Raw genomic sequence first — 11,633 nt, forward strand, 5'->3', positions numbered from 1 at the left:
TAACCAATATTGATTAAATATGTGCAGTGCATTTTTCTGTGGACTAATTGTCATTGTTACTACTTTTTGTTTTTGTTGCTTAATTGCCTGATTTTAATATCACCTTTTGGCACTGTTTTATGGCTATGATATAATACATTTTCAATTTGTGCATTTTATGCAACGAGAGAGAGCATCTCACAAAAGGGGGGACGTCAACCTTTTATTTATTATGAAAGTCTGACCGGAAATGTGTGCTTGATTGTGTCTGCCTTGACGCTGGCGCTGGTGGCGACCAGAGGAGAAATTCATTGAAGCAGACGCAGTGGAGGCTGGTGTTGTCCCGAAAAGAGAAATTGTGACCGTCGCCGTGAACTCAGCGGCTCGTTTTATTCTCCTCTGCCTGTGGACGCGGAACAATTCAATCCATCTGATAGAAGGTGTGATCAGTGGATTAGAGCAGGGGCAGAATTACGCACAGCGCACGGGCCTGCGCTGAATGTCATAACACTGGGATATTCTGCAAAGCACCGACACGGTAAGGTGATGAGCATCTTCACTGGCACGCAGACCAGTGGGGGTGTTATTACGGTCTGTGGTGTGTTTGCTGTGCGCAGCCTCCATCTCCACACTTATCATTCGAATGGACCGATGCTTATGCAGATGTGAGATGGGAACAGCTGAGGGTTTAAAAAAATCCTATGGGTGATGGAGAGAACGCAGGCGATCTGAAGGCCCAGTGCATGCCGCAGGACGCACGTTGACATGATTGAATCACATAGTGTAAATCGAATCATCCATATCTGTAAGAAACGCGATGTTCGCTGCGTATGAAGTCCTTTGTGAATAGTTAATGCTCACAGCAGGTTGCACAGTGAAAGCGTGCAGGACTGTGGCAGATGCTGCAGCAGAAGCTCGATCAGCTTCAGGCCGGAGAGAGGGGGAGGGATGGAGGGGGTGTCATCTTTTTTAGGATCATTAAATCACATTGCGCGTCTTAGCTGGTTATCAGCATACGCGTCGGTCCGGCTCTGTCAAGAGCAGATGACCCATTTCAATGCTTCTTTACATTGCCACGAGGCCAACCCTCTCGATGTGAAGGACCACCACGTTGGAGGGTGGTCGCGCTGAAGCCAAAAATCTGCTGACACATGCGCTCTGCTGCCTGCTGCTCCCTGCCTTTGTGCGCAATGAAACCTACAGCGCGTCTCTCAGGGCCTCATGGGGCCACAGGCATCTGATGGGCTCACAACTGGCCTCTGGTCTGCATTAACGTTATGTTCCAGTCAAAGAGAAAAGCACAGTTCACATGAGGTCACATTATTAGTAACCGAGCTCTCTGAGGATGCCCCCCCCCCCCCCTCCCCTTATGATATAATGATATGATGATATGAAAGCTGAGAATTTAAAGGCCTTGTCATTCACATCTGTCATTTCAGGTCCTTGCCACAACCATGGAGATTGTGACCCATTTTATCAATGACACCATAGAATTCTACAAATGGACCCTAACCATTGCAGGTAAAAGTCGTGTTTTTTTAAATGATTGATTGTCAGAGTGAAAGACCTGTTTAATGTTTTAGGAGTGAAACACACATTTCTGTGTATATAAATACATATATATGTGTTGTGATGGGATGAGTCAAAGTTGCACCATTGAGTTGAAAAGTGTATGTACGTGCCTAATACCACTACTACTACCACTAATAGTAATAATAAACACCCTTTCTATAGCGAGTTAGACTCCATATAAAATATAAGTGGAAAGATCATAGAAAAGCCAGAACATACTCAGTAATGCAATAAAACAAATTACTATAGTATACATTTTTAATTATACTACACTATACTATACTTTTCTATAATGTACATGCTATATTTTACATACAATACTGTAAATATGATACATGCTGAACTATATAATATACTATTACTTTCCTTACTATACTATACATGCTATGGTATGATTTCCTTCACTATACTATACTATGCTTTAGCGCACTACTCTATACTTTTCTCTACTATACCATACATTTACTACTCTACGTCTTTACTATACTATACTATACTATACATACTATACTGTACATACTATACTATGGTATACTTTCCTCTACTATATTATACTTTACTATACTGTACTATAATATACTGTACTATACCACACTCTGTGCTATTGTATGCTTATTCTATGCTTTATGATGAACAACTCTATACAGAGAACCATACCTGAGACTCAGATTCAACCAGCACATATTCACAAAGTACCCATACATCATTAAGAGAGAGTGTTTACATCAGGACGACCTCCAGACAAATCACCTTGGGACAAAATGATCCATCATCTGCACCTAACTCATTCTGTGTCAGTGCTGTGCAGTTCAAACATTTAGAATAGTTATGTAACGCTATAAAAACGTATTTTCCGCAGACAAGCGAGTGGAGAAATGGCCTCTGATGGACAACCCCCTGCCCACACTGGCCATCAGCACCTCCTACTTGCTCTTTCTCTGGCTGGGGCCCAAATACATGAAGAACAGAGAACCCTTCCAGCTCCGCAAGACTCTCATTGTCTACAACTTCAGCATGGTCTTCCTCAACTTCTTCATCTTTAAAGAGGTTGGTAGTAGTTACAGAATAATTGTCATTTTTTACCTGCATGAGCCAAAGAAACTGTAGTGAATGCATAAGTGTAACGAAACTGTGGAAGATGTCTTATTCTGACATGAACTATCCATCCAGGTGAATGTGTTGCAGTCGCAGTTCTGCCCCCCTGGCATTAGACTAACCTTATTACAGTGTGTTCAGCCTCCTGCCTGTACTCCATTGCTCTTCTGTCTCCTCCCACTGTGCCTCTCTGCTTTTATTCATTTACTGTATTTCACTGATTCCATCGAGATCTTCTCTTGTTCTTTAGCTGTTTATGGCAGCGCGGTCTGCAAGCTACAGTTACATCTGTCAACCGGTGGATTATTCAGACGATCCCAATGAAGTCAGGGTGAGTGTTTGGAGCTGCAGACACACACACACACACACACACACACACACACACACACACACACACACACACACACACACACACACACACACACACACACACACACACACAAAGGCACATGCACACACACTTATTAAATCAAAAATGTATGTAACTTAATTTATTACAGTTCACAACTTCACTGCCATTTTTTACAAATAGATGATGATCTCACTTCACTCTCAGTGCTCTGCTCTACCCAAATACGTAAGAAAAGTCTTGTCAGGGTTTCAGGGAACCTTCACACTCAGTGCTTTTTGGAAACTTGATCAGCTTCCACTAACTTGGACCCTGATCCCATCATCAGAAAAAGTGCAGCTGAAGGAGGGATCGTGTTCAGTTTCACCTTCCTTCCTGCTGCTCCATGACGTAGTTACACACCTGACACAGAAAGCACAGTCGTCTTGTCTCAGGTGACCCTGAAGTCGAGGTGTGGCAGAATATATTAGATTCTTCTGCTCTAGTTGTCTATATCCTCCTTTTTCTTTCTTTTTCCTTCCCCCTGCTGTACCTGCCTTCAACACATTTCTGCCTTTGTGTCTGAGACAGGTCGCAGGAGCTCTGTGGTGGTATTTCATCTCCAAAGGCATCGAGTACCTGGACACAGTGTTTTTCATTCTGAGAAAAAAATTCAACCAGGTTACCTTCCTGCACGTCTACCACCACTGCACCATGTTCACGCTCTGGTGGATCGGCATCAAATGGGTGGCAGGAGGACAGTGTGAGTAGCTCAGGCTAAAGTAAATGTCAGGATTATTCTTTGTGCCTACTTCATTTTTATGAAATAATTTTACTCAGCCAAGGAGGTTATGTTTTCTTGTTTTTGACTGTCTGTTCGTTAGGATTATGCAAAAAGTGCAGGATTAATTACCTTGAAATTTGGTGATATCAGGTTCAGAGAAGAACTCGTGAAATGTTTATAAAATATAACATATATCATATATTCCTTTATTTCTCAGACAATAATTCATGGATCTTAATGACAAAAATGTTTAGGGGACTGATATTGTGTATGCAATTTGGTGCAGATCCAAATAAAAATCTGGATCGGGTGAATTTAAATGTTGTTTCATAAGGGGACTTATGCCTTGGCAGAGGTATATGTGCTCAACTGAGTACCTTTCTAGTTAAATTTGAAATCAAAATTGTTGTGCTCTTTGCCCTGTTTCCTTAGACCCACATATGTAATTCACACACTTTTCATCAGAATGTTCGGTATGTTCACCATATTTTAGCATGTTGGCATGCATTCAGTCATTACAGGCATTAGGCCATAAATACAAATATTTGGCAAATCAAAATGTTGACCTGTGATTGTAGATGGTCACTCAGGTCATCACTTAATATTTTCATTTTCATCCAGAGATGGAAATGCTTGTCTGGTCCACATTTCAATCCAACAGCTGCTAAGACATCTCACTCAAAACCACAAATGTCAAGCTGATTCTTTATAAATGTCACCAAAATCATTAGAATTTATCCTCTTGAACAACTGACTGACTTTAGCCATGCCTACGAGTAAAAATACACTGTTATCCTTTTAAAAGTCCAGTGTGTAAGATTTAGGTGAGAGGGAACTATTGGCAGATATTTAATGGAGAATAATCCTCAAGATGTTTTCACTAGTTCCTTTCATTATTGAGTTTTGATGACAACTGAAGGCTACCACAGGTTGTTTTTCATGTTTGGAAGGGGAGGGCGGGGAGAGGGGCGTTCAGCTGCAACATGAAACTTCAACACTAGATATCACAAAATTCTACACACTGTAGCTTTAACTGTATAAGTACATAAGAACTTGAAAGCAAACCTTTTCGGGATGTATGAGGTTTGTGTGTTGAAGCCTTAAAATTGGCAAACTGAAAACATCATCTTTATTTTCTTCTCTTTGCAGCATTCTTTGGTGCACACATGAACGCGGTGATCCATGTCTTGATGTATCTGTATTATGGCCTGGCCTCCTGCGGACCGAAGATCCAAAAGTACCTGTGGTGGAAGAAGTATTTGACCATCGTCCAGATGGTGAGACATTAGTTTCCTCCATGGAACCCTAACCCTAACTCATTTTGGAAGTGAATCTAACTGCACTGATAAAGTGAAATCATAAGCTTTATAAAAACACAATTTCATTTCTCATTTTGTGTCTCAGATTCAGTTCCACGTCACCATCGGCCACACGGCCTTGTCCCTCTATGTCAACTGCGATTTCCCCCACTGGATGCACTACTCCCTCATCTGCTACGCCATCACCTTCATCATCCTCTTCGGCAACTTCTACTACCAGACCTATCGCCGCCAGCTGCCCAGACGCGACGCTTCCTCCTCCTCCTCCAAGGCAGGCAAGGCCCTCTCTAACGGGGCCCTCAACGGCCTCAGCAAGGCCGCCAACGGAGCGGTGGTGATGGGAAGCAAAGAGGAAAAGCCCCAGGAGAACTCTGGGAGGAGGAAGAGGAAAGGAAGAGCTAAAAGGGATTAGAGGAAGAGGCGCAAGAGTGGGTGAGGTGAGGTAGGGCCTTGCTTTGGGTTCTCGGTTGCTAGTGCTAAAACCATGAAAGACTTCATGTGAGGAAAAAAGTAGATGAATGGATGTGTTAAAGTGTGACGTGTTTATTTTAAGCTATGATGCGAGTGTTGTAGATACAATCTGGAGACAGGCCTGTGTTGAGAGAGGATCATTGTGTTAGTGAGAGGTGTCAAAGGTTGTGCCTATAGCTGACCGTTATCACAAATAACCCAAAATACAGTAGAGTTCCTGTGGTGCGGGACAGAAGTTAGTATTCCTTCTCTTTACTGCGGTGGCAGCTTCTGGAGATCAGGCTCGAAAAACGACATTCAGCTGTAACCTGATAAGGCAAACGCCAAACGCCACATTAAAATATGTACCATCGTTACGAGTGATCACTGCTGTACTGAGACAGGAATACACATCATAACATGTACAACCATGTCATCCTTATATTTGAGCTTATTCTTTTCTTTGTTCTTCCCCTTTGCTGATATAAAACTGATGATGATGTACAGTATCATGTCATGTCCTCATCTTATCCAAGATATCATTGGTGTTACATGAGAGAGACCTGTGTTTACAGAACATGACACCTCCGCTGTTATCCACGTATTTGTGAAGACAGGAGACGTCATTTTTGTTATTTATTTCATATCATGGACTTTCACTTCAGCTACATTTAAAGAAGGAAATAAATAAATATCCAGAGGTAAGATGTACATGGAAAAAGAAAAAACACGGATTTCTAACCCTCCCTTTGAGACCGGGCTGAGATTCTTTCATCACCGTTCAAAGATGAAATAATCATCAACTGCAGCTCACCGAAGGTTAAAATTTCTATTTTCTATTTCTGTATACAACCATAACATGTTTTTATATATCCCTACTTGTATGTAATGTAATGAAATATAATGAATATTATCCAGAGAAATAATGAATCTTGATGATTATCTCAGTGTTTTCAAAGAGAAGCCGGTGGAATTTTTGTCTTTGCAGATATTTACCTGTCTTTTTATATCCTCTCTGACGTCGTTGTTTGTCCTACATGCTGGTGAAAATGAGAGAAGCTGGGGCGCTCTGGGGAACAAGCTCACAGCCATGTTCGATCCTGAGTTGACTTTAGGCTGATTTTCCTCCAATATTCAATCAAATATCAACATCTGTCTACGTTTTCAGGCTCAATCTGTATCCTGAGCTGGCTTGAATGTAAATTAATCAGGGGAAAACAAATTTGGATTTAAAAAGATGAAAGTTATGGTTTCTTTACAAGAAGACTGTGTATGAATAACTTTGCTCTGTCTGTAGTATTTAGAGATAAATCAGTGGTCGGCTCTTTATCTGCAAATCCAGCTTTATGTCATCATCCATCAACCAATGCATTTTGATGTTATTTATTGGTTTGTTCTATTTACTTTCATGTAAATACCAAACTCCATCTCGCTGAGAGTGCTCGTCTGTGTATTTGTGTTCTTTTTGTGTTGTACATATGACATTGTGATATTTTGTATTCTGTGCATTTGGGAATCTTCCCAGCTTGTTAGCTCGGACATTTCTATGCCCACATTGCTTCTGTGTGTGTTTTTTTTTAAGTATCATAACTTTGAACTCTCTTCAAATTAAATTAAACTGAATGCCTGTACAAATGTTGGCTTCCCCTTCAATTCATTTAAATAACTACTTCATTATGTAGTAAATGTCAAAGGTCCTTAATAAGGATATCAATTTATGTTCTCCATGGATTAAGACTTTGCTTTTACATTTATTGATTACATTATTGGTCACAGAATCCACAGCAAAAAGTTTCCTGGTTTGAATCCCAGGTCAGCCAGGGTTTCATGGGTACAGTTGGAATGTTCTTTCCATGTTTGCGTGAGTTTCTCTGATTATTATGATTAACTTGTACATACCAAAAACTTGCAAATTGATCTTCGGTTAATTGGAAACTAAGTTGTGTGAATGTGAGAGTGAATGGTGGTTTGTCTCTGTATGTTACATTATCAGGGTGAACCCTTCCTCTCGCTCATTGTCATCTGAGATTGGCTCCAGCTCCCTGTGACCCTCAAAGGATTAGCAGCATAGAGGATGGACGGTAACAGAATTGCAGAGTATGTTTCTGACACTAGAGGGCAACAAGGTCTCATTTTGGTAAATTAGCATTACTGTTATACAATTATATGCACTATGTGCCAAATCTTTGGAAACATCCAGGTTTTATTGCATGAAATGATCATTATTTTAATCAATTTTCCTCTTGTGTATATCTGTGAATTATTAAAGTTAATTCCTGGTATAAAGACATGTACTCAAATTCTGTACTGTAAGTATAATTGACTTGAGGTATTTGTCACTTTTGATGCTGAAGTACATTTAGATCAGAATACGTGTAATTAAGCCTCTGATTGGTCAAGTTGTATTGTAATTAAAAATGTTTAACACATTGTGGTAATGCCACTTAACATTTTTTAAAGTAACTGATCTGGTTGTGAATTATTTTTGCAGTTCGGTTTTAACTGTATATTTTTCTCGATACCATTGTTGTCAGATTGTCAACACTGCTAAATTAGTGACATGAATGTTAGGCTACATTTTAAATTATAGTAATAAAGATAGCTCTCTTCAGTGATCACTAAGTATTGGGCATAGAGGGGTGGATCCAGCAAAGGGTGGGGTCATGTCTGCCATGTTTTTTGTTACTGTCGTCTGAGATACATGAAGAAAAAACTGCCAAAGGCAAATCTGTGGCAACTTGTTTGGTAGACACAAAATAGAAGCATTTAAATTTGAATTTACAGCCCGACTCATCCTTCTCCATTTTGACAGGCTCAGACAAAGGTTTCCATGGTAACTGTAAACAGCAGCTGTCTGACCCTCATACCCCCGTCACGCTCCCAAAACCCCTCCATCCCCATCCTCTCAACCCCCTCCTGCATTCTGAATCAGCTGAGGCCTATGTGGGAAGCAGCAGAAGCTCAATAAACTATTTAACAGGGATTTAGTGCGTGTGTGTGTGAGGGGGTGGATTTCTGAGAGGGAGGTTTCATTTACGTGTGGGGGTCTTCTTGTGTAATAGGTGGAGAGATTGAGAAACACATTTGTGTGTGTGTGTGTGTGTGTGTGTGTGTGTGTGTGTGTGCATGTTTAAGGAGACTGCCAGTGTCTTTATTACTGGACCCCTCAGAGAAAGTCTGATCAGCCTGGAAACTAGGGCACATACAGATACAGAAACACATTTACTATGGAATACAAACCTAAATAACAGCAGCATGTATATGTCCATACACATGAACAAAAACTCATGTACATGTATAACACTCCCCATAATTTGTGGGCTTGGCCCCACAAACAAACAAACCGACAAAAATGAGGCCCTACTTCAAAACAAAACCACACGTGAGGCCCTTTTTTCTGTTTACAGCTCTATTACTATGGATACTGTAGTAATATCTCAGCCTATACGAATACAGCTGCTAAAATAAAACAGCCAATCACAGTTTACTGTCTTTTCTGACTTCTTCTTACCCAAACCATAAATAAAAACATAACCCCAAAGTCTTTTGTACCTTTGAGGACCAGTTTTTAAATTAAAGGGAAATGAGTTCCACAGTGAAAGAGTATGAACAGACTTTATTGAGTAACACACACACTCCTCAGGCGGTGTAATGTGAGAGTTATTGTGACAATTCTTCTAATAACTGCTGTTTTTTTTACATTCTACCTTCAGGCACTTCCTCTCTGCCTCTGTTCAACTGCACATGAAGTCAGTTTACTACACAGTCTAACCAATCACAGCGCTCGCTCCTCATTCCTCTGGCTGTCATTGAGCTGAGAGGATCCCTCTATGGGAAAACAGTAAAACTGCATGAAATTCTGCTGTATAAAAACTTGGAGGAAAGAAAGAAACCAAAAAAGAAGAAGACATATGAGGTGATAGTGCTTTAAATTTGAGTCAGAGCCACAGATGATGAAGAAGTCAGGCGGACTTACTGTGGAGTGTTGGCCTTTACTACAGGGACATCAGAGGCGACAGGGGGAGCTGTATAGGCTGGATTAATTAAGTGTTACTGACCATGTAGTCTATGTCAACAACTGTTGTGAAGTTACATTCTGTATTTTACAACAACAAAATGTTTACTGTTAAACGTTAGTTGGAAGCATTTTGTCTCTGTATAAGTTTTAATCCCTGTCCATGATAACAAATGCATATCATATGATCGCTCATTGAGGCCTGAATTTTTACTTGACTTTGTATAATGATGGTCGTCTAAAGCACTGTACTGAAATACAATCATTGCATTTTACTTACAAACTTGTTCAAGGTATTTAAATGAAACAATAAATAATGAAATGTACCAAGAACCACAGAATATCAACAGTATTACACAATATTAAAAATCATCAAATGTATTGAAATCTAGCAAAAAGTATAAAAAATAACATTAAAAGTTTAAAAAAGTAGTAAAACATATATTAAAATACAAAAACACTAATAAAGAAAGAAATTATATTTCAGTCCTCCACATTTGGATGGAACCAGCTTGTGAGGCTTGACAAGAATTTTCTAATTCTGCTCAGCTGTTTTCTCTTGCAGCCAGAGGAGGCTTTGGCTGCAGGGCAGATGCCTACAGCCTCACTGGTGTTACCAACTCTGATGACTACCACTGTGTGGGTCCTCATTGCAGTTTGGGAGGTGGTCAGACTGGATGAGGTAAGACAATCAATTAGTATATCAGTCAGCGTCAATTACTTAAAGCCATCAGTCCATCCAACCTGATGTGTTTTTTAGTTCCAGTGTGAAACGACAAGTGGTCACTCACTAGTCTCTGCTCAAAAGCTTAAAGTCTCCGCTTGTCTCAAATAGTAACACTGTTAAAACAATATGTGTGTGTGTGTGTGTGTGTGTGTGTGTGCGTGTGAGTATGTACACAATCCCCCCCGCAGAGTTTATGAGTGGGAGGCCTCCTCTAGCTGAGGGAATAATGGTTGTGTTGTTCCTCAACCCAGAGCAACAATTTCACAACTCTGTAACAGAAAACCACAACATCATCAACAACCTTTCCCTCTGTCAGGGCCTCATATCCTCACAACTGTTTCACCCCTCTCCTCTTAGTCCGACCGGGCAGACAGATACATCTATGCAGCTTAAACAGAGAGATTTCATGATTTATCACGATTGAGTGATAGCGACAGCAGGGACGTTCTCCACTCTACAGCCAGGTGACGAGGCTCTCCTGCAGCTAGACACACCATCGTCTGTCCAACTAATGTAAAAATTAATGCATCTGTGATTGTGGCAAAGTTTGGAATTGATCAGATTCAGCGAGTAAGGGGTGGGTCTAATTCCATGAGCTCCCCCTCTCCTACGTAGATTGGTTCTCCACATCTTAATGGCTCACTGATTCACATGTTTACAGACATAAAGGCACCTCCTAAAAAAACTGAGCTGAGCTGATTCACTGAAAAATCATCACAATATGTCCCCTTAAATTTTTTTTATTGACACTATGCCTTGCAGTGCTTTAAAAATAAATGAATGAATTATGAAATGTCAGATTTAGCCTCCTTATCATCCTGAGCCTTACAGCGTAAGAATTCCAATTCATGTTCATGTGTTGCTTTTTACTCTCACTAGTGTAATCTCATTAACGTGTAGGTTTTCACAGTTATGTCATACACTCTAAGGCTTTCATTCAAATGTCTGTCTTGATTTAAAACAGAATGACCTCACTCTTTTCTCTCCATAAAACACGCAAATAGATGGCAAGAGACTGAATACACAGTGACAGTGAGGCAGAGTGTGTATATGCACGTCTATATAAAGTATTGTGTAAGGCATACAGTGCACTACTGACAGAATTAACATGATGCAACATTTGTACTATCGGTCATTTTGAACATGCTTCATGGGAGAAACATATTTCGCCAATGAGGCTCTGCAGCTTCTCCACTAGATAAAAAAGAATAAATAAATATATATGTAAATCAGTCAATACTTTCGTTTTTGGTCAAATAAAACATAAACTTAATTGCAGTCTTGTGCAGAGTCTTTAAAAAGCTGCCAGTTCTCCCCAGAACAGTCGTGTTAATTTATTGTAATTATGTAATGATGTATCAAAC

The 11,633-nt window shown here is 40.2% G+C and overlaps 1 protein-coding gene across 1 annotated transcript; it reads left to right on the top strand.

Moving 5' to 3' along the window:
- The first annotated feature begins 243 nt into the window (after positions 1-243).
- On the top strand, positions 244-7,162 carry elovl4a (ELOVL fatty acid elongase 4a). The gene is made up of 7 exons (XM_069537647.1): positions 244-517; positions 1,419-1,500; positions 2,411-2,598; positions 2,897-2,977; positions 3,566-3,737; positions 4,908-5,035; positions 5,163-7,162. Exons 2-7 carry the CDS (start codon positions 1,434-1,436, stop codon positions 5,487-5,489), a joined length of 963 nt encoding a protein of 320 aa, XP_069393748.1. The 5' UTR covers positions 244-517; positions 1,419-1,433; the 3' UTR covers positions 5,490-7,162.
- Positions 7,163-11,633: the final 4,471 nt, after the last annotated feature.

Source organism: Paralichthys olivaceus, chromosome 13, assembly GCF_024713975.1.
Source record: "Paralichthys olivaceus isolate ysfri-2021 chromosome 13, ASM2471397v2, whole genome shotgun sequence".
In the NCBI taxonomy this organism is placed as follows: Eukaryota; Metazoa; Chordata; class Actinopteri; order Pleuronectiformes; family Paralichthyidae; genus Paralichthys; species Paralichthys olivaceus.

Coding starts and splice junctions, on each gene's coding strand:
- elovl4a (XM_069537647.1), top strand. CDS start 1,434: ATGGAGATTGTGACCCATTTTATCAATGACACCATAGAATTCTACAAA. Junction 1,501..2,410: donor ATGGACCCTAACCATTGCAG/GTAAAAGTCGTG, acceptor TATTTTCCGCAG/ACAAGCGAGTGGAGAAATGG. Junction 2,978..3,565: donor ACGATCCCAATGAAGTCAGG/GTGAGTGTTTGG, acceptor TGTCTGAGACAG/GTCGCAGGAGCTCTGTGGTG.